At 39.1% G+C, this 24,565-nt stretch overlaps 1 protein-coding gene across 1 annotated transcript; it reads right to left on the minus strand.

The window, feature by feature from the left end:
* Positions 1-16,528: 16,528 nt before the first annotated feature.
* On the minus strand, positions 16,529-19,619 carry LOC132816678 (SLIT and NTRK-like protein 1). The gene is made up of 2 exons (XM_060826535.1): positions 18,852-19,619; positions 16,529-18,040 (listed from the first exon to the last, which is right to left on the minus strand). Exons 1-2 carry the CDS (start codon positions 19,543-19,545, stop codon positions 16,647-16,649), a joined length of 2,088 nt encoding a protein of 695 aa, XP_060682518.1. The 5' UTR covers positions 19,546-19,619; the 3' UTR covers positions 16,529-16,646.
* Positions 19,620-24,565: the final 4,946 nt, after the last annotated feature.

Below are 24,565 nucleotides of genomic sequence, written 5' to 3' on the forward strand. Positions count from 1 at the left end.
TATTTCTGGATATAGTGGCAAGCAAACAGACTTGTGATCTGAATGGTGTCAAGCTCATAGAGTATTTTTGGAGCTGCACTTATTTAGGCAAGTAGAGAAAATTCCATTACATTACTGACTTATGCCTTATGCATGGTGAAAGTGAGGACTGCAGATGCTGGAGATCAGAGTCAACCCAATGCCCCATGGCTGAACATTTCAGCTCCCCCTTCCATTCTGCCAATGACATGCAGGTCCTGGGGTTCCTCCACCACCATTCCCTCACCACCCAATGCCTGGAGGAAGAACGCCTCATCTTCCACCTCGGAACACTTCAACCCCAGGGCATCAATGTGAACTTCACCAGTTTCTTCATTTTCCCTCCCCTCACCTTACCCCAGTTCCAACCTGCCAGCTCAACGCCATCCTTATGACCTGTCCTCCCTGCCAATCTTCCTTCCCACCTATCCGCTCCACCCTCCTCTCCGACCTATCACCTTCATTCCCACCACTATCCACCTATTGCACTCTTAGCTACTTTCTCCCCAGCCCCACCACCTCCCATTTATCTCTCCACCCTGGAGGCTCCGTGTCTCATTCCTGATGAAGGGCTTTTGCCCGAAATGTCGATTTTCCTGCTTCTCGGATGCTGCCTGACCTGCTGTGCTTTTCCAGCACCACTCTAAGCTTGACTTATGCCTTATTCATGGCAGACAGACTTTGGTAGTTCATGAATTCCTGCAGAGATCTCCTGGAACTCAAATAACTGATCTCCAACAACCACAATCATCTTCCTTGTGCCAGATAATTCAGTGAAGAACTTTATCTTAAGTTTAGTCTTAAAAGATCACCCTGACACTGCAATCTAGACGTTTAAGTCAGGGAAACAAACTCTCAGTGTCGATATCATTGAGTCATTTCAAAATCTTGAGGGTTTCAATAAAATCACCTCTTATTCTTCTACCTTTCAGGAAATATAAAACTAAATTTATTTGTGTACAAGAACATTCAAGCTCATCTCAATAACTACATTTCCCTCCCTCTTGCCATTCAAAGTCTATTTTGATTTTCTATTTTCCCTAGTAAATAACTTATTTTTCTATGTCTTTCTGGAGTCCCCAGAAGCTTGTCCACACATTTAACCTACCAAAAACCAACTACATTGATTCTCTTCATAGCTTTGTTTCTATTCTGATATTGTTTCATTTGCAAGCATAGATAAATTACACTCAATCTCCTTATATAAGTCAATAATGTAGATTATAAAAGGCTGAGAGCAAGCACTGTTCTTTGCAATACTCCACCAGCAACTGCCTGATAACCTGAAAATCTACTGTGTTTACTGTCTACTGATCAAAAATCCATGTTAGGATGTTACCCCAAGCTCCATGACTCTGATTTTTGTGAGAGAACTTGTATTTGGCACTGAGTAATTCTATTTTTCTGCAATTCTAAATACATTATATCTACTGATCCCTTCTTATACATGCTACCAGTCTCAAAAAATGTGAATAATATTCAAAAATAATATCCCCTTCATGATGGGGCTATACTGGGCCTGGTATTGGTTGAAGTTTCAGTAAGGGGTCACTTTGGGAATAGTGATCACAATTCCGTAAGTTTTAGAATACTCATGGACAAAAAAGAGAGTGGTCCTAAAGGAAGAGTGCTAAACTGGGGGAAGGCCAACTCTCACAAAATTCGGTCGGAGCTGGGGAATGTGGATTGCGAGCAGCTGTTTGAAGGTAAATCCACATTTGATATGTGTAAGGCTTTTAAAGAGAGGTTGCTTCGAATGCAGGACAGACATGTCCCTGTGAAAATGAGGGATAAAAATGGCAAAATTTTGGAACTTAGGATGACAGGTGAAATTATGAGACGACCTAAGAGGAAAAAAGAAGCAAACATGAGGTCTAGGCGACTGAAAACAGGTAATGCTTTGGAAGAAAATCAAAAGTAGGGCCAATCTGAAATGAGGAATTAAGATGGCTAAAAGGGGTCATGAAATATCTTTAGAAAACAGGGTGAAAGAAAATCCCAAAGGCTTTTATTCAAATATACGGAGCAAGAGGGTAACTAGAGTTAGGGTTGGACCACTCAAGGACAAATCAGGAACGTTATTCGTGGAGTCAGAGAAGATGGGTAGGATTCTTAATGAGTACTTTGCATCAGTATTCATCAAGAAGAGGGAGGTGGCGGATGTTGAGTTAGAGATAGATGTCTGATTACTCTAGGCATAAAGAGGGAGGAAGTGTTAGATATTCTAAAACGCATGAAGTTGGACAAGTCCCCAGGTCTGGATGGGATCCATCCCAGTTTACTAAGGGAAGTGAGATAGGAAATAGCTGGGGCCTGAACACATATCTTTGCACATCCATGAACACAGGTGAGGTCCAGGAGAACTGGAGAATTGTTAATGTTTGGAATTGCTATTGTTTTAAAAGGGTAGCAAGGATAATCCAGGTATGAGCCTGACATCAGTGGTAGGGAAGATGCTGGAGAAGATATTGATGGATAGGCTCTATTTACATTTGGAAGAAAATAGGCTTATCAGTGATAGACAACATCATTTTGTGCAGGGAAGGTCATGTCTGACCAACTTAATAGAATTCTTTGAAGAAGTGACAAAGTTGATTGATGAGGGAAGTGATGGCATATACGTAGACCTCAGAAAGGCATTGATAAGGTTCCCATGGGGGTCTAGGGTGCACTAGCTAGATAGATAGAGAACTGGCTGGGCAGAAGACAGAGAGTAGTAGTGGAAGGGAGTTTCTCAAAATGGAGAACTGGGAGCAGTTGTGTTCCACAGGGATCCATGCTGGAGGAAGGTACAGTTGGTCTGATTAGCAAGTTTGCAGGTGACACTAAAATTGGTGGAGTAGCAGATAGTGAAAGGGAATGTCAGAGAATGCAGAATATAGATAGATTGGAAAGTTGGGTGGAGAACTGGCAGATGTGGTTCAATCCAGGCAAATGTGAGGTGATGCATTTTGGAAGATCCAATTCTACAACGAACTAATGGTAAATGAAAAAGCGTTGGGAAAATTTAAGTAGAAACAGATCTGGGTGTTCTTGTACCCTAAAGGTGGCATCGCAGGTCAATAAAGTGGTCAAGAAGGTATTTGGCATGCTTTCCTTCATCAGACAGTATGATGAGTATAAGAGTTGGTCGGTCATGTTACAGTTGTATTAGACTTTGGTTCAGCTGCATTTGGAATACTGTGTACAATTCTGGTTGCCACATAACCAAAAGGATGTGGATACTTTGGAGAGGGTGTAGAGGAGGTTCACCAGAATGTTGCCTGATATGGAGGGTACTAGCTATGAAGAGAGGTTGAATAGATTAGAATTATTTTCATTAGAAAGACAGAAGTTGAGGGGGACCTGATTGAGGTCTATAAAATCATGAGAGGTATAGACAGGATGGATAGCAAGAAGCTCTTTCGCAGAATGGGGTCTCAATTACTAGGGGTCATGAGTTCAAAGTGAGAGGGCAAAAGTTTAAGGGAGATATTCATGGAAAGTTCTTTTCACAGAGGGTGGTGGGTGCCTGAAACACATTGCCAGCGGAGGTAGTAGAGGTGGTCACAATAGCCTTATTAAAACGTATCTAGACAGTTACATGAATGGGCAGGGAGCAGAGGGATACAGATCCTTAGAAAATAGGCGACAGGTTTAGATAGAGGATCTGAATCAGTGCAGGCTTGGAGGACTGAAGGGCCTGTTCTTGTGCTGGAATTTTCTTAGTTCATTGTTCTAAATCCAAGGCAACTCTGCCCAACCTTGTTATAACATTGTAATCATCTTGTTATCGCATCCCTAGTGATCGTATCACATCTTTTTAATGAATAAATAATACAAGGCTCCCTGTTTTCTTCCAACCTCTTTGTGACTTCTTGATCTACAGTGATCATTCTAGAATCTGGGCAGTTCTGGAAGATCAGAATCAAATCATTCACTATAGCTGTAAGTCACCTTGTTTCAAATGAGGTTATGAACATCATGAAAAGAGACTCTGTCAAATTTTAGATCCAGTAACTTCTATAGTATTATTTCTTTGAATGTCCTTAAGTCTCTGACCTTTGGCTCCTCCTTACTTTCAGGATGCTTTTATATGAATATATTTACAAATATCAGAATTAGGAACTAGAGTAGGCCACTAAATCCTTGAACTTACTCTACCATTCACCAAAATAACGACCGTTTGGATTACTCCACATTGCTGCCTCCCTCTGATGACCTTTTGCCCACTTAGCAATAATCTATTTCCCTTTCCTTAAAAATAATTAGACATTGCTTCCCCATGTTGAAGAAGACTTCTGAGGACTGTGAAAAAATATTATCATCATCTCTGTCTTATATAGTGACTAATTTTTAAGCAGCGACCCTAATTTTTGATTATCCCACAAGAGAAGCATTATTATATTGACTGCAGCATGAATCCTCAAGATCTTCATCTCATGTTTCATCTAATTTACCTTTTCCTCTTGTAAATTATACAAGCCTAGCTTGTTCCGACAAACTGCCAATTTGGAGTATGAGTCCGGTAAGTCTTTTGTGAATTGCTCCCAACACATTTATATACTTTCTTATATAAGGAGATTGATATACAATACTCCAGATGTGGTCACACCAATGTTCTGTATAATTTAAGCAAAGCCTCTATACTTTTATATTCAACTCCGATCACTTGAAACACAAACATCCCACTATCATTAGTTATAATTTTTGCATACTAAAACTTTACAATCCATGTGACTCAAAGGTTAGTGTGAGAGAAGTAAGTTCCAGGGCACTGATGTCAGTATGAGGGAATGTGGGATTTGTACCATGAGAAAGGGCTTCATTTGAACTGTGTTGGGAATCGTGTTTAAGAAATGCATTCGTAGGAAGTATAGAGTGGAGGCAAGGGATCAAATTTTGGAGCACATGATAAATTAAAAAATTGGAAAAAAGACATTAAAGCAAGGTACTAACATGGGAAATTATAAACAGTCTGTGATGGGAATGAATAAAGAGTACAAATCTAACAGTTAACCAATAGTGGAGAAGTTCCAAAAATAAAAAAAAAGGAGCCATCCAGAGGCTTTGTATCTGAATGCATATTGCAATTGAAACAAAACAGATGAACTGATAGTGCAAATAGAAATAAATAATATGTGATAAGTTACTCATGGGTGCAGGATGGTATATACTGAGACCTGAATATTGAAGAATGTGGGATATTTAAGAAGGACAAGAGTTCGTAAAAGATGAAGGGGTAGCTCTGTTAATGAATGACATTAGCACAATAGAAAGGGATGGGATGGAAATATTTTAGGTCAAGAAGAGAAATTATCAAGGCAATAAGTCACTCATTGGAGTGACAGTTGGGCCCCCTAGCAGTAACAACAAGGTCAGTTGAAGTATAAGTGAAGAAAGAATGGAAGCTTGTCAGAAAGGTATGGCAATAGTCATGTGGATGTTAAATTACATGTGGACTAGAAAGATCAAATTGGTAAAGTTGGCCTACATTAGGAGCTTAGAGAATATTTTTGGGAAAAGCTTCTTATAGTACCTTCTGGATTGAACCTGAAAGCAGATGTACTAGGCCTGGTAGTGTTAAGTACGATAGTATTGTCCAATGATCTTGCAATGTACATGCCCCTGGCAGCAGTGATCATTATACATTTGATTCTCACATTCAGTTTGATGGAGAGAAGGATGACATTCCTTTGTGCCCGAAACGTTAACTCTCCTGCTCCTTGGATGCTGCCTGACCTGCTGTGCTTTTTCAGTGCCACCATTTACTCCAGCATCTGCAGTCCTCACTTTCTCCAAGGACAGAAGAGTGGTTCCAAGTCTAGTATTTTAAACTTAAAGTCAATTATGAAGTAGTGAAAGAACAGTCAACTAAAGTGGACTAGCAAATAAGATTCAAGAATAGAGATGCAATGACAGAAATTTAAGGGGATATGTCTTAAAACACAGGATAGATAAATTGCAGCAAGAAAAAAAAGGGAGAACCCAACATCCATGGTTAGCTAAAAAGTTAAGAAAAGATCAAACATAAAGAAAAAGCATATATTTGCATAAGGATGGGTGATAAATAGAATATAAAAAAAACAATAAAGAACAACTAAAATATTAAGCAAAATTAGACTTTCAGAAAAAGCTAGAAATATGAAACAGTCAGAATTTCAACTGATACTTCAAGAAACAAAGTGAGCATTAATCCTATAGTCCAGGGATTTATAATACAAAATAATGACATCGAGAATTGAATGGGTATTTTACATGAGTCTTCATTAAAAAGGGATCTCAAGTAATATCCCAGAAATAGCTGTAAATCAGAGGATAGAAGGGAGGGAGGGGCTCAAGAAAACTATAATAAGCAAGAATGTGGTATTGCATAAGTTATTGGAATTGTGGGACGCCAAAAATCTCTGAATCCTTATGGTTTTGCTTAAAACAAATAAGGTCCTAAAGGGAATTACAGTACAGAAGTGGAAAGGTTGTTTCAATTTGTGCATGAAGCTGAAACTGGGATTATTATTTAAAAATAAGGCGTCACCCATTGAGTCGCACGGTGACTCAGTGGTTAGCACAGCCCCCTCATAGTGTCAGGGTCCCAGGTTCGATTCCGCTCTTCACTGATTGTGTGTGGAGTGTGCATGTTCTTCCCATGTCCGTGTGGGTTCCCTCCAGGTGCTCCTGTTTACCCCCTCAGTCCAAGAATGTGTAGGTTAGGTGAATTAGCCATAGGAAATTTAGGGATAGGTGGGAAGCTCTTTGGAGGACCAAATGGCTTGTTTCCACTCTATAAGGGGATTCTATGATTTCAGACAATGCCAAGAAAGAATTTTCTTTTTCTCTTGGGTGGCTATATGTTCTCAAATAGATTAAGTTCAAAAGAGATAATCCATTTTAGCAGAGGGGCAGTTTTTAGCTTTTTGAAGTCCTCAGGTCTCTGGAGCTGGAAAGGAGTCTTAATTTCTTTTCAGCAGTGCAAGCAGATAGGCTGAAGAAAGGCCTGTGTCCCTTTCTCCCAGATGACAAGTCAGTGAGTTAGCCTGTGACTGCTTGTTTGTGTAGAAAGTCACCACAAATAAATGCTTGAAACCTCAATTTAGTAATAAATAATAAAAAAAAGTCACGAGGCTACCTCATCAGGATTGAATGTCTGCAAAGGATGGATTGAATCCTTCTTTTTGCTGTTTATGACGAAATTGCCAAATTGTCTTAATTATCATAGTTTTTGTTTCTTTTTATAAGTGTAACAAATTCATGTTATTTTGTTAAAAAATACATTGACAGCTTATGTGAATATGCTCAGTGACTGGCCAACACGGTAACTAATTTTCAAAGAAACAACTTAAGATCTGTTAAGCCAGGTTTCACTCTGGAATCTGAATGTTAACAATGAGCTGGCATTATAACATCTACTTTTCAGAAGGCATTTTCCAAGGTACCACATTGCAGTAATTATGGCTCATTGTGTAGGAGATAACAAATGGTCATGGATATGATTGGCTAACTAATGGAAAACAGAGACTAGAAGTAAATGGGTCAATTTCTGGACGGTAAGATATAAAAAGTGGTGTACCACAACAATTAGTGTTGCAGCCTCAACTTTTTTTACAGGCTAAGTGAATGGATTAAGGAATGGAAGGATGGTTGCTACATATTGCTGACAACACAAAGTAGGTCGTAAAGTAAAATATAAAGAGGACATAAGGAGGCCAAAAAGGCTATAGACAGCTTAGGTAGAGATTTGGGGAAGGAGCAAAATCTGTAATTATTTGACTGGGAGAATGAAAAAATATATAATCAAAAAGGTGAAACAGTGCATCCCATGATTTGATTACTGTTAGCTTTCTATCATGAAGATAGCTACAAGATATTTGGGTATGGTGTCTCTGGCAATACTTACCAGTCTGCTTCCAATGTTAATTCTCAGTAAACTCTTTCTGCTTACATACAAAGCAAAACCTCTATGGCTTGATTTGGAGGTGGTGGTGTTGGACTGGGTGTACAAAGTTAAAAATCACACAACACCAGGTTATAGTCCAACAGGTTTAATTGGAAGCACTAGTTTTTGGAACGCTGCTACTTCATCATGATGGATGGATCCAAAAACTAGTGCTTCCAAATAAACGTGTTGGACTACAACCTAGTGTTGGGTTTTTCTAACCCTCTATAGTCTGTTTTCTACGTCTCTGGTTACTTTACTCTCATATCCCTTTATTCTTTTCTTCCTTTACTACATTCCTTATCATTCTTTGCTCAATTTTTTAAAAAGCCTCTAATCCTGTATTTTTACCTTTTTGTCATTTATGTGTCTATTACCGCATCTTTATGTCTAGGTTCCCATTCATTTACATTTGTTGCCTTGCTCCTCATACGTACATAGTTTGCTTTGTTTTACGATTTAAATACCATGGTTGTATTCTAAATTTAATGTAATTGAAGAAAAATTAATCTACTGAGTAGAAAAAAAACAGAACAGGATTGAAATAAATAGATCTGATTTGGAATAGGCACTGATGTAATGGACCAAATGGCCACCGATGAAAAGACTTCTTTAATGCTATGAATCAAACTAGAATGTTCTATTGTCAATATTATTTGCAAAAGCAACAATAAGGAGAAACTAATCCAATATTCATTTATCATCATATAATTTTTAAATACTTCGAAGAACAAAAAATCCAAACCAAATTTTCACTTGTCAAACATTTCAAATAATTTTCATAGACTTTTATTTCCAAAAAGGACTGCCATCGAGTGTTTATAATATATATTATCACCTTCATCTATTAGACTGTTCTGCAAATTAAAAGAAAAAACTCTTGGGTAAATGCACATCCTGTTTCACATTTACATACATAATGATGAGATAATGAATTCTGTTGGAATAATTCTAATTCAATTCCCTGCACAGAGCAACCAGACCAAATGCTATTTAAATACACGTGAAAAGCTCTGCTTTCAGTATCTGACATTATGTAAAATGTCGACTGTTTGGAAAGAATTCACAGAACAGTCAGTACTTTTCTACCATTAGAAATGTAATAGATGGATTTAATGCCCAGAGGGAACAAGGTTGCAACTGCCCACATACTGTTCACAGCTAACTAGCAAAAAGAGTAAAGTTTTCCTGCATTAATCAGCAGTGGATCTGAACCAAGAAATCACAAGACCCTGTGCTGACTCACTCAGATAACCAGATCTCAGTGCCAGATTGTTTCTGAATGATTTTTACATTGTTAGGCAAATATTTTTAAATTAGTCAACAAATATTCAAAAGTACTTAGTGGAATAAAGTTGTTCAAACATCCAAATCTACCCAACCCAGAAAACTCCCAACCCACAAAAGGTTCAATTCCTTTCCAAGTGGCAAACTGGAGACATAGCACTGATTTTATTTGAGTTAATCATTTGTGCTGCCTTTCTTGAAGGTTTGCAGAGGTTTGATGGAATATAGAGAGAAATGGCAATGTATTCTTCAGACACAACAACAGCTGAAGAAAAATCAACACGGGAGTAGGATCACTGTGAGATACACATACTAAATCCTCAGGCAATAAAACTAAAAGAACAGGACTATTAAATAGCTACACTGTCTTAAATTTTACTAATGAGAAAAACATGTTAGGAACAACATTAAAAAATGTCTGAAAGCTTCAAAAAGAAATTTAGGAGAGATATTTGGTTAGTACAAGGCAACTGCCATATCTGTGGAATTGGTTTCCATGGTTTCAGTTATCCGGGGTTTGCCATGGCCCGAAATTATTACACGTAACATTCCAGAATCAGGAATCAGGGGACTGCCAGAGAGGTAAATTTCCCATTTAAATGAATGGGTTTGTTACTATCCATGGTTTTGGGCATCTGCGGTAGGTCTTGGAACGTATCCCCCATGGATGCAGGGGGAACTACTGCAATCAAACTTAGAGAGGATATGCTCCAATTCTGGATGCACTTTGCACATGCAAATTAAATCAGGTTAGACAAATTATCACACAGGAATGATTCAAAGTTCATTAGAAAATGAAATAATGCTACAGGGTGGTGGTTTCTTGAATTATGAGGAAATATCCTTGTTTACTTATTCATATCTGCAAATTAGCTCAATCTACTACTGTTCACTATTATAACAACAAAATAATTTCCCTCTCCAGTTTAGCAAAGGTAGAATTTATATGTGAGTTAATTATGTTAGTGTCACCATGTCTTACTCCCTGCTTCAGTATTTTGTCTTCAGTATTTTGTACTGAAATCAACTGCCAGAAAACAAATGTTAAACAGTGCCAAACGTTAACTACCCAAATAAACCAGTTAGTTGAGTTGATGGAAGAGTGATCTATAAATTGTGTTAGTTCCCATCCATTCTAAGGCATTTTCTAATCTTCTGTTCAATGAGATCACGACACTATTCCAGAGCAGGTGGGACTTAGAACCCAGGCCTCCTGGCTCAGAGCTAGGGACACTACCACCATGCCACAAGAGCCATTTCATTCATTCCAATCATTTAACCTATACTTCTAATCAACCTGTCCTGAGATGTTGTTACACACCTCTGGAGGAGGTGGGACTTGGTCCAGAGTAAGGGACACTACCACTGTGCCTCAAAAGGTTTTTCATTAATTTCAGTCAGTTCTAGGTTAACTAATATCAGTTGCTTTTGACTTGAGTTCCCCTAAGTTAGGGATCAAGAAATTAACCCTTGTTCAATGTACAACCCAGGTACATTGACTGACTAAAGCACTAGTGGAGATAGTACACTTGGGAAGATACATTAGGGTAATGCATTCCTTGTCCAAATATACCTCCACAAATAAGGTGATTATTCTTTTTAAGGCAAATAATTTCCCTATTATTAATGTGAAAAATAGCACTTTGTGTACTTTTTCCAAAGGATCGAGTTGCTTGAAAATTGTTGCATTTATTGTAATTTCTGTTCAAGTTCCTCTATGACCTCCTCACTGTCTCTGTAGCATTCTCCTACAATTGTTCAGGATCATAACATTCCTCCTGCCTTTTTGGCACATCCCCAATTTTCATTGCTCCACAGGAGACACCTATACCTTCAGATGCTCGGTCTTAGGGTTTTTGCATTCCCATCTACAACTTCGCCCATTCTCATCTTCCTGGTTGGTTTCTTCTTATAACAAAGTTCTTCCCTTAAGCTTTAAACCAATTGTCCTAACTTTCCTCTTATGTGGCTTGGTGTCAACTTTTATCTGATAAGTTTCCAATGATAAATCTTTAGATGTTCTATGGTTAAGATGATGTATCAAAGATGTTGTTGTAATCGCAGTTCATGAGCAACTCCACTGCACAGTTCAGTGCCCAATGGAACATAAGAGTCTCCAAGTGTAATCCTAATTTTGCTCATGTCAGCCAGGAAATCTTCAGGGATGTACCAACTATCATATGTTTCAGTGGTTGCAGGTGTACTGAGTAGAGCATGCTAAAAAGAAAATGCTTGCGTAGATGTTGGAAGAGGACAAAATTAAGCATGATGTAATGCCCCATATGTTCAAATAGTCAGTAATTTTATTCCATTTTAATTTATCCCTGTAAAATGGCCATTTGGGTAAGATGAACGTAAGATCATCAACAATTAATGCCTTTGGAAGATAAAGAGAGAATTGTAAAATAAAGCATACAATCACATTATAATTCTCAATGTTGAATTAAATTTCAGAAAGATAAAATAATGAGCATATAGTGGTCATTGTATTATTATATTTTCTTAATGATTCTTTTCAGTATAGGTTAGCATAACGTAAAAATAAAAGAGAAACAAAGGAGAAACAAATGAAAGAAAAAAAAATGAAATCTAAAATATACAAAGGTATCTAGCAATTGTTCATCAATATCACACATCCAACATCTTCAGAACAAAATATCAACAAATATTTATGTTAAGCTTTTCAGGCTATCAAGGCCATCCTCTCTACAAGCCATAGAAAAACTCTACTTGGCACATTTAATGTGATGGTGCAAAATTTTGGAAATATTTTCTGATCCCATGACATAATCACATAATATCGGAATGCACATCCACCCTCACCATTGCACCATAAGTTGCTGAATTGCTAGGTTGTGGTATCCACAGATAACATTATACTTTTCCCAATTCATCCTCGCAAGATCCAGACTTGTATCCAATTACATAGTTGCTTATCACAGTCTATATTGATCCCTATAACTTTGATGAATATATTCAATTAAAAGACAGTATCTAAAACAGGATGTACAGTTTAGATGTTCTAATATTTTAGGGATAATACAACCCAGGCCTAGTTTTTTCCCCATCTCCTGCGGTCTACTTCACAAATCATTCATGCTTCCTTCTCTACTTTTCATGACTGCAACTTTTGAGGGTTCAGGCCTCACTCTTCAGAAACTCGTGTGCCACTTAAGGCTAACGACCTTATTGGCTGGCAGAAAGACAATTGCAGACATGGAAAGAGTGTTCAGACTGCAGCCTGTCAGAGTGCTAATCAGATTGGAAATCCTTCCAATACTTCATACTATTATCCAAGATAAGTTTGCGATGATATATGAAAACAAAAAAAAACACACCCCAACTAATCAAACATTTTTCTTCTGTTTTTAATTTATATTTTCAGTATTAGTAATATTAATCCTAACAGCCATTTAACCCTCTTCTATTTCACACATGTGCACTTTGTAAGTAATTATATTTCTTTGTGTCTCTTTGTGTTATTCCCATTCATCCCTTCTATATTCTGTACGTTTCAAAAAGCTGTTCATTTTTAATATCTTTTTATCCTGTTTTGGTAAAGGATTCAGTTGATATGTTAAAATGCCTGGTCTATCTGCTAGTTGTGCTAAATAGGGATGTTTCTCAAGAACCAATGGGCTCCCAGTGCATTAAACCAAGACTGATTGATTTTTACTCAATGCAAGCAATTTGATAAATAGGGCAATTTAATTTCAACCACAGTGTCCTAATTAATGGACTTTTGCTATCAATGTGTTCTGAGAATGATGATACTGTGAACAGACAAAAAAAGTCAAATCTATCCCCACTTCATTACAAAAATCAGAACATCACTAATTTCCTAATTGGTAATGAAATGTCTAATTAACAAAGGCATCCAATTATCTGAAGAAATTCTATTTCCCTCTAAAAGCTCTATTCTAGTGTTAAAGAGGACAGACCTTCATCACAAGCTTTGACAATCAGCCAACCTTCTATGACTCTTGAGGAAACCTTGAATTCACAGAAGAAGGTTATTTTTTTAAAAAGTCAGCTGTTCATTCAAAATTTCTCACTTTTACAATTTTTTCATTTAGTTCTGCGGGTTGATTAGAAAACAAAATTGCGAGTTTGAAGTGTTACAAATAACTGTAACGCATGTTTCAGAAGAATACTGCATTTGCTTGCATCTTACATAGCTCTTCCCTACACCAGCCTCCTCAAACCTAAAGAGAAAGAGCACTGAAAAAAGAAACAGTAATGCTTGAAATGTAATTGCTGAGTATACTGGACCTCCACATTGAAATAAACAAAATGAGTTGCATCATTGTGTGTCACTTGCCAATTTGACTGTTTTCTCCTTCTGGGAAATTCCAACATTCCACTTGCTTCTCCCACACACCCTCTCACCTCCTCACAATCCCCTCTTCTACACAACACACCACCCTTCCCTCCATATCTTTGCCCCTCATGTACAAACTTCCCATGTATACATTGCTTCCTCCCAACAATCTGCTTTTAAACTTACACCCACTCATCCATAGACTCCACCACCTGTAAACCACCATTCTTTACACATTCCCATCACACACATTATCTGTCCTTCCCTCAAATATCCCTGCACCCCACACACATATTCACCTTTCTCCATAACCGCACCGCCCCCAACCACCACCACCACCTATAGCCCTGTTAGACATATACCACCTACTTCTTTGCTGCTCCACATACAGCACTCCCTCCAAATGCAGCCACAGAAATGACTGAGATGCAGCTTAACAGCATTTGAACCAACACTCAGACAGGTAGATTTGAAATGATAGGCTCATCTAGCTCACCATTTCTCTCAGGTTCATCTGCAATAGTTTCTCTCCTATGTTGGGCTCATCACTAATCTTTTTTTCCCATAATTAGTCAACAATTCCTCATTATCTTTCTTGAATACAATGTCTCAGTACAAATTCCTACTTTGGAAAGGAATCTATTTTGGGCATTAATTTCACTTTCTACACAGCTCAAATGTTCTCATTTTATAAAATGTCTTTAAGGTTCCTCCACATCCACTGGGATAAATTCCTTAATTCTCTTAAAATAATTTAAAAAGAACAGTATTATATGATGGGCTTTAGAATTATGCTGTGTTTATAGTATCCTATAATTACTTAGCAAGGTTGAATAAAACTTCTTTGATATGTTAACAGAATTATTAAAACATTAGAATGGCTATTAAATGAACAGACAAGGGAATTTCATACAAATGTGTTACTCATACACTAATTTTCACACTGCATAATTTAATAATGATGATTCTTAAAATATATAGACAATCCAAGATATATTCCTGATTTGTACAAAAAAAATCATGAAAACATCAAATTAGAGAAGAATTATGCCTTGTCCTACTGATGTTCTCTGAGGTCACATTCTGTCAGGTGCAGTATAGAACCATGCTGAACAGGGGTATTTTAGAAGTTAATCTCTAATCTGTCCTTGTTTGGTAATTCCACCAGGGTTGCTGCAGCAGTAATAAATTTGCCCAAGCACCCTAGTTTGCAAAAATGTAGGGTCATCCAGAATTTTTGCTTCAAGGCCAATTACTAGAAAATGAGGGCATGGATGTCAGATGATGAAAGGATTCCAGAAATTTGTGAAGCTCCCTGTGGTCAGACAGTTTACAAGCAGCATTTAAACCCACATAAGAAACAAGGCGATTTTCACAAATTAATGTAGGGTAACCAGTGCCTGTAAAACCACACCACTACATCAGCGACCATTTATTTGACATTAGCATTTAGCTGTTTTACATGAATGGAATATTGTAAGTTGTCAGATTGATGCTTGATTGATCTTTCAAAAAAGTCACAGGATGTGGTTGAGGGCTGCTTTTATAAAAAAAATTCTGAACACTGCAAGAACATGGGTTGTTTTTAAAACAAAGGAGGGATTTTATGAGCTGAGACACCATTTACTTCCAATATATTCTATTAACATGGTATCTGTTGCCAAGACTTCCAGCACTTTGCACTGTCAATCTAATGTGTTGACCAGTTAACTGACATGGCAGTTCACAGATCAATGCGAAAATAGAGGATCATCCCATATACAGCCTTGGATATTTACAATCATTTTTCTGCACCATTGTGCTACTAGTTTCTGCAGTCGAGGAAAAATATCATGATGTTTCTGAATAAAATTTCAGGGTCTCCTAAAGTCTAAACAACTGCAAAATATTCAAACAAAATGGAGATTCCTAAACATTTAAATTACCCATAAATATGAGCATACTCTTTGAAAGAATGGGAATTTTGCTGCCATGAGGACTAAATAACTTAATAAGTCTTCAGGCTAAACCAACCATTTTAATGTTGAAAAATTTGCCGTTATAAAACTCTAAAATAATCCTATTAAATGTCCTCCAAGTGCACCTCCATAGTTTGTTCTGTTTTATTATGTTACATAGTGATGACTTGAACAGGTTACATCATATCACTGATGCAACTTGAGCAACTGAGTGACATAAATTGGGCATGCTTATGTGTACTTTATATATTTATTCCCAAAATTTAAAAAAAAGAATATTCCATTGGCCATTTTAATTCCTATAGCACGGTACAAAACATAGTAACTGCTCTGAAATTTAGATGGAAATAGGCATTAGCAAATACAAAATAACACCAAAAAACATGGAAAAATTCATAATATAAAATAAATAGTTACTAACCATGCACAAACAAATATGGTCTAAAACAAGATGAATTTGCAGCTTACACCTTATCTAAGCAATAATAGCACAAACTGCACAATTTATAATCACAGGAAAAATAAACAGGGTTCAATACTGGATCCATGACTTCATAGAATACAATTAGTACTCGTGAATGGAGCATAGTAATAGCTATTTCCTCCAGCTATGTGGTGTATCCCTGTGGCGTTGAGTTCATGCATGACATGCATCACTTGATTCTAATTAGACAGTTCTGTACAATACATTCATGCGTTCGTGCAACTTTACAACCATAAAACCTAAATGCTGAAATCTATTTCCCCATTTGTGTATTCTTTTTTACAATTCTTCCATATCTCCAAACAACAACAAATCATCTTTATATTTTTTTTATACAACTGATTAATTGTCATTTACATTCGGAATATCAACATGAAAAGACCATTGAAAAGCACAGTAGTGTCTGTGCTTTCTTCTGAAATAAATGTATGTTTCACAGCAGGAGAAAAATTGTTAGTTCTAAGAGTTATATGTACTTTCTTAGCATGTGTACTTTCTATTTTCATTAGAAAGCTGAGTTCAACATTCTGTTGCAGAATTTTAGCAGAAGCCTACAGCATCATTATTTACATCAGGAGCTTAACTGTCAATGTAATGACCTCATCTCCACACAATATGCTGTTTAAAATCACACACTATATTTTTCAGCATTTGATTTTGTGAAGCCTAGTCTGAAAGGGAGTGTGTAACACAATCATATACTCTGTGAGGTCCCTCTGCGTGGTAAGGCCCATTGTGCCAGTAAGAGTCACACACTGTTTGCAAGGAGTTAATTTCTGAAGCAGAAGAGTTGTTTTCCCGTTTTCTCGATCTCTTACGATTTCTCAAGATAAACACCAGCATGCCAACAACTGTAAAGGCAGACGTGACAAAGACAAGTAAAAGGCCAGGTACCAGCACTGAAATTGAAACTCTGCTAGTCTCCAAATAAGGATTCACGTGAGTCCCTGTCTCTGTTGATATGGTAATGTTACTTGACGAGGAAAATGTCAGATGGATTTTTGCATACAACTCTGGGCACATCAGCTCATTACTTATCGACTTTATATCTCTGTCCCAAAATTGGTCAGGAGATGCACATTTTAATTCACTCACAACAACGTCAGTGCCCATTCTCTCGACCCACTGCTTGAATGCTATGATGTTACATGAACAATCCCAAGGATTTCCATGAAGGTCGATTTGCACAACTGAAGTTAGCTGATCCAAAACACCGGTAACTGGGAGATACATAAAATAATTAGTGTGCAAACTTAGCTTGGAGAGGGAGACAGAAGAAAACACATCGACAGGCAAAGATTTCAACAGATTGTTATGTAAAAACAATTCTCTCAGATTTGGCATTGAATTAAATGTGCCTGGTAGGATTAACTGAATTAAATTGAACTCCAAATTCAGGTACTCTGTATTTTGCAGACCAGCAAACATATCAGGGTTGAGAGTTTCCAAGTTGTTGTTATCCAGATACAGCCATCGCAAATCAGTGAGATTAAGGAAAGTGTTGTTTTCTATTAACTTTATGGCATTATTTCCCAAATCCAACAAAGTCAAACTGCTGTAATCCACGAAATGACTTCTCCTAATGATTTCAATGTTATTCTGTCTTAGGAACAGTTCCTCTGCTTTTATTGGTTTGGGCTGGAGGTCAGCCATACTTTCAAGCTTGCTGCCCCTGCAGTTAACCTCAAGACCTGACTCAGGGTTATTGAAAGAACAGCTACAGGCTGTGGGGCATCCAGCTAACAAAGGAGGGCTATTGCTGCCATTCGGTACAAGGTTAGCTGAAGGTCTTGTCTTTTGCTGCCAGTTTCCACTTGGCTTCAACTGTCCTTTGTGCATGGATGCTGATGTTGGTGATCTCGGATGCTGAAATATGGGGGTTGCAGGCAGTCCAGTAGCTCCTTGAGCAGGTGGAGCAACAAGACTTAAATCGTTATCAACCTTCCAAGGACATAAATCATATTCGGATGTTTCATTCAGGTAATTTCCTTGTAATCGCAAAGGTGCCTCACAAACTACTTTTCCGATCAGGGCTGAATAAGAGATGTGTTCTAGCCATTCTTGAAGGGAAAAATAATATAGATTGGAGATAATCCTCATATTTTGTTATAACAATCATTATTAGCTGCTGCCAAATGTTAAAATGTATCACAAAAGTATCTTAGCAAATAATTCAGCAAAGTATGAACATAAACAGTTCATATTCAAATCCAAACCCACTTCCCACTGTAATTAGCACAACTTTATCCTGTGAAAAATTGCTAACCGAGTGAATTGACGGCATTCTGAAACTGCAGTATTTCATCGCCCCAACTTTAAATCTCTACCAGTTCTTTGAATGGCAAGCAGCTAAGGAAACAAACCATGAAAGTAAAGCAATTGTGAAGGAGAATATCACAGCGGGGAAAGAAAATGGCACAGAAAGCACTAGGCTCTGTATGCTGCAGTGTTTGCCAAGTGTTATGGCTATTAGGGACATCCTCAAAGGAGTAACACAACTGAAACTCTAGCAGTATGCGCTGGAGCCCAACAATCTCATCAATTGACTGAGCCGCCTTTCTGCTTCTCAAAGCCACTCTGAATGAAAACTGTGTGGGTCAGTTAAGGCTGTATTGTTCTGCGCTGTGAACTCATGTTCACTTCGACTTGGCACAGACTGTCAGAACTTAATGCACCCGGTGCTCCAGTTGCCTTTTGAAAGCGGTCGGACGGACCGCTGCTCCTTGCGCCGTTTTACCCAATTCTGCCATCTAGTGTTAATATTAACCAATGATGATAATCTGCCCTTCTCCTCACACCCACCCCCCCACCCTCCCAACCTCCCCCCCCCCACCCACCCCATGAGTGTCAATGCCGGCCCTTGCAGCTCACCTTTCAGGGGCAGCAGATCACAAGTGCAGTCCCAGGGGTTGTCATCCAGGAGAATTTCCGCCACCCCGGGGATCAACTCCAGGATGCCGTCGTAAGGCAGCGTCTTGAGCCGGTTGCCCCGCAGATCCAGGTGGGTGATGGGCACGTTCTGGAAGAGGTCCGGCGGCAGGGAGCTCAGCAGGTTGTCGTTGAGGATCAGCACCTCCAGCTCGTTGAGGTCGCGGAAGGCGCCCGGGTCGATGTCCCGCAGCAAGTTGAAGTCCGCCTGCAGGTACTCCATGTCGTCCAGCCCCAGGAAGGTGTGCCTGCGGAAGCCCTTGATCTTGTTGTTGTTGATGTGCAGCCGCTTGAGCAGCTGCAGCCCCAGGAAAGCCCCCGGGATGATGTCGTGCAAGCCGTTGTTCTCCAGGTGCAGGGTGACCGCGTTGTAGAAGTTGGCGAATTCGTTGGGGAAGAGTTTGGACAGCGAGTTGTGGTGCAGGAAGAGCTGGTAGAAGCGGGAGGTGGGCGCGCTGTAGTGCTGCAGGTCGGAGATGCCTTTCTCCTCGCAGTTGATGTGCAGCACGCCTTCCACCTCGGTGCAGGAGCACATCTTCTCGCACAGGTCCGTGGTCGTGTTGCCCCACACTAAAGCCACCAGGATCTGCAGCCCCAGCAGCAGCACAAGACACATCTTCAGACAACAGTCTCCCATATCTCAATGTCATGAATGGTCTCAATAGATTGGGGGGGGGGGGTTGGGGGAGGATGAGGAGTGGGGGGGGGATATCTTATTCGGAAATAAAAAACCAATGAGGCGAGATCACAGAGCCTCCCCCCTCCACCCGAGTCCAGCGTGCCAGGGCCTGGACCGTTTTGCCTGTCAATGCAGGCAAAAGTACACGGTTATGGACCCCCAGCAGAAAGGCTGAACCATTCGAAGCCCCGCTAGTTTCCTAAGAGCATCGCAAAAACGGCAGACCCACCTCCACCCCCCTCCCCACCCCCCCACCCCTCTCCCCCCACCCCCCCTCCCACCCACCACGCCACACCAAGAAAAATACTACAAATACTAAAGCACTATCAGGCATTGCAATCCATGGTGGTCAGGCTGCGACCCCCTCACCCTCCCTACCCCCACCTCTCCTTCCGTCCCACACACACAAAATAAACATAAAAATCCGGACTCTGTTCAGTTGCACTTGGTGCCTGCCCTGCTGTCCCACTGATCGGTGTGCACAATGTGCTGGAAGACTAAATTCTGCAATCTCTGCATATTCCGTCCAGCGAGCCTCTCGTCTCGTTTCTCTCTCTCTCACTCACTCACTCTTTCTCTCTTTTTTTTGTCCAGGATGTGATCAGCTTCTCTGATGATTTTAGTTTGGTCTCTCTCTCTCTTCGCCACCTCACTTGGAAGAACTAATGCACTCCACCGAGAGCCAGTACCGCGCACAGTAAAACACACAGACATACACACACACAAAATCTCGTCTGATCGGTGAAGTGGGAGGAGGGACAGAGCGAGAGAGAGAAAAAAAATCAATTCACAGCCAGATGTTACGGGCATGAATACCGTTGCGCTTCCAACCTGAATGGTTTCACTTCGAAGTAGAAATCTTTTTTTTCTCCCCAGTTTTACGTTTGGTCCACTGCGGTCTCACGCTGCTGTTTGCCGAGGTATATTACTCAAATCCCGGAGACAATTGCACAGACTGCACATCAATTGAATGACAGGGGAAAAAAAAGGGTAATTATATCTCTCGTCGTTTCTGTTTAATGCAGAAAACTCCATGGATTTTCTCTCCTCTCTCTCTCTCCCCGGGCACTTTCAGCAATGTTCAGGATCAGAGGAAACTGTTTGTCTCAAGAACTGCCAGGCAGGGCGAGTGTTTAAAAAAAAAGCACGTTCTGTTTGTCTGCTTCTGTTATGTGCGTATGTACATTGGGTTCAATGCATGCACGCAGTTTTATATTCCTTACGTATAACATCCAATGCGTGTCTCAGTCCTACAGAAACTAGACGCCTTCACGTTAAATATGAGACGAAACTTGGGCGGTGGGGTTGGTGGGGGGTGATGTGGTTACTACGCTGTTGGAGCAACTTTTCCCGGTTCATTGGGAGGTGGGCAGAGCCAGCGTTGCACTCCAAGCAACTTCACTTTAAAGGGGGGGGGGCTCAAAAATATTTAATTTACAAACTCCCCATTCCCCGGTCTTGGAGATATCAAATAAACCGGCAAACGCCAGCTTTTGCTTAACAAAAGCGGTAGTTGTTTATCTCATTTTAGAAATAAAACTGGCGGCTACAGCGGGAAGCAGGGCTCTCTCTCGCTCACAGTTCTGCGGGACACTGAGCGTTCAGTTCCATTGCTTTTTTTTCTCTCAAAGATAAATATATGCGTGCTGCTGTTGTTGGTTCTCGCCTGGCACAGTGTATCTTCCTACCTTCCACCCCGCCCCCTCCCTCCCTCCCTCCCCAAACCTCCCTCCCTCGCCAGTGCGTATCGCCGCTGGAAACTGAATTTGCTGTTGTCTCTATCAGAGAAATAACTGCATCCCCCGAAAACAAATATAACGGGAAAACCGCGAAGAACCAACTACTGAGACGTGCACCAAACCATCTGACAGCTTTCTATTCTGGTGCAAGTTGGTGACGCGATGGGACGAGAAGGCAAAATAGCAATTAACTTCTTCCCCTCGCCCCTCAGACAAATCTATTGAATGCTCTCATTATTTTTTGTAGTAATCTACAGATTGCTATTTCAATCTTTGAAAGCTGAGGAAAAAGGAAAGTGGCTCTTCATTGTCATTTTTTTTTCCTGTCACTATGAAAACATATCACCAGATCTGTTTTTTTTAAATATATGAGAGTCATAGAGACCGCCATGAACGATTCCGATTGCAGAGTGCAAAGACTGCCGGCTGTGTAACGCCAAGATTAAATTTGATAATCCAAACTGCGGCTTGCAGGTACTGTCTATACAGGATTGAGTGGGGGAGGGTCTATGCAGGATTAAGTGGGGGGGGTCAGTAGAAAGGAAAAATAAATTATATTGTCTGCTGAAAATAAGTGTCTGCAAATGATATTTAATCAGAAGTACTCATTGAACAGTGTTATTAGCAGCAAACCAGTGAAAATAATTGGAGCTTTGACATTCCTCTGCAGTAAAAGTAAGCTGTTAAACATCAAATCTAGTGATTATACTTTTATGTACACTTATGAAAATCTCCAAGGAGTTTCTGTTAAGAGAAAAAGTTGGACTAATTAGCACAAAATAATAAACGTCTGCTTAAAACACAAATAAGCATTTGTCCTGCTATATCATTAATTTAAGTTACTGACATTTCTTTAGTATTAGATCAATATATTGACCAGTATAAGTAAATACTACCCAGCAGATTATTTATAGTTTTGAAGTCTGTTACGATTTGGCAGACAATGCTTTGTCATTTTAATCTTGCACTTGAGGTTTGTAACAGATCATGCAACATATTTCAAAGATGTGGAGAAATTCTGGTCTGTAATAAAAATGCTAGCGTAAGAATAGATTACAAAAGACACAGAGATGCTAGAACAGCCTACGCCATCCTGCTGCAGCTACTGCAAAGGCAACCTGAACCAAATGAAGATTGATGACAAACAAGGAAAGTTAATAATGAGAGGGTAGAGGCTGATACAGCACATGCAGTCTGCACAACAGCAATTCATACAGGACGGAAGCTGTCCTCTCTGCATTACTCAGCTCTTTGTATTTTATGCATATAACCCAAAGTAAATAGCAAATAATTCAGAAAGCAACTCAAAACATTCTCATCTGTTGAGCTAAAATATAACTTGCTGGTAAATATGCCTATTAACATGTAGTTTGTTGCAAAAGTCATCATGGCTGATGCAAACGGTTTATTGAATTGGCTTTTGAAGCAGTCTGCTAAAATTAACCATGACCGTGATCGAGATTTAACTATTTTCAGAGCTGGTGATTTATACGGCCAAAGGCAGCTAATGCAGTGCTTCAGTTTATTTCACCACACCAGTGCTCAGATCAGTAAGTATTTGTGAGCTTAATTATAGCTAAACTACTTCAATTTGAGCTGACAGAGAGATTCTAAAGAAATACTTAGTTGGAACAGTCTGGTAACAGCAATATTAGATTTAAGGCTAGACATTTACAATTTGATTGCTGATCTTTCCTGGCATTTTTATTTAGAGGATCTGATGTGTGATGGAATGGAGGGAGAGACAGATCATTAAATGGGGAAAAAAAAAGTAACCCTCCGCATTTGCACAATGCAAGGATGCTTCCTGGTGGAAAGGCAAGTAGAACATCACTGAGGATGGTAACATTTACCCTCACAATGACAAAGGATACTCAGGAAATGAAGGGAATAAATCAGGAAAAATGGAATGGAGCATTAAAGTAATTTTTATTATCATAGTTGATGTATATTATTCTCTGGTTTCTATCTATTAAGATAAAATGTAGAATTTGGAATTTTACAGTTTGTGGGAAATCAACATAAATGTTGCTCTCCACCAAAATAAGTGACAGGTGAACACGTGAAACATTTCAAAGAGAGTTCTGGGACATGCTTTCTGGTGGGTTAATGTATTTATTCACCTAAAACCAGCCAATTTAGTGACAGTGAGTAGTTCAAGGAATTTCAAGTATGGGTTATTTCAATTTCCATTGCAAATTGAGTTTCCACTAGTTTCTTTTTAAATCAGTTTCAAACAATATCATACTAGAACACGTCCAATTCCAAAAAGAATCGGTCTATCTCTGATCATGGTGATTCACCATGGTGTGTGTCTGCTAATTGTGCTCATTTGTAGGTTTCTAAGGTGGCATTAAAATATGTTTTAAAAGTTTCTGGTGAAATTTAATTTATGAAGAAACTAACTAGTGGGCACCAAATAACTAGTAACTACTTAACTAAAGCTTTTTAAATTAGTTCTCAGCTAATTAAAATCAGGTTGTCACAGATGGTTGACTTGATATTGATTGAAAAGGCTTATTTTTTGTGATAATGCCATTTTCATCTGGACAAACAGAAATGCACCATTTTTACATGTATGTAAAATACTTTCAATGCATAATTTTTTTTTAAAATTCCAAATGCAATCTAATTGTGTGAATTCATAGATCTTATGTTCACCTGGTTCAAAACATGTATAATTATTTCATACATACATCTCAATCTATTCTCTCAAAATTAATCTCCTTTTTCAAATATTTCCATATTAGTTATCTTAACTCTATCCAATGGCTAGTCTAGTCTGCACAATAAATAAATCACCTGTTTTGGTGGGGTGTGCAATGCAAAATCAATATAGAGCATACACATTAAACAGAGAGGCAGCAAACAAAAGCCCTGAGTTTAGTGTCTCTGAGGCACACCTCTCCATAACCCCAGAGGATACTCAGGGCTGGAAAGGCCTAAACTCTTCCTGTGCATCCAAGACAAGTTCTTGTCCTCGGCTGTTATTTCTAAAAAGTTGTTCTGAAAGACCTCCAGTTAAATTTTTCACTGTGCCCATTGAGTTCATTGGCACCTGATTTGCATATCCAAAGAAATTCAGTAGCTTTTAGTTGGTGTCACTGACACCTGTTTAGAAGTGCCAGTTAAAATTGGAAGCTGTGGGAAGCCAGCCTAATTGGGTGTTAAATGCATCAAATTAATTGCTCAGCTGGTTTATCCTGGATGAACTGAGTTAAGACTGCCCTTTAGTGTTT

Source organism: Hemiscyllium ocellatum, chromosome 6, assembly GCF_020745735.1.
Source record: "Hemiscyllium ocellatum isolate sHemOce1 chromosome 6, sHemOce1.pat.X.cur, whole genome shotgun sequence".
Taxonomy (NCBI): domain Eukaryota; kingdom Metazoa; phylum Chordata; class Chondrichthyes; order Orectolobiformes; family Hemiscylliidae; genus Hemiscyllium; species Hemiscyllium ocellatum.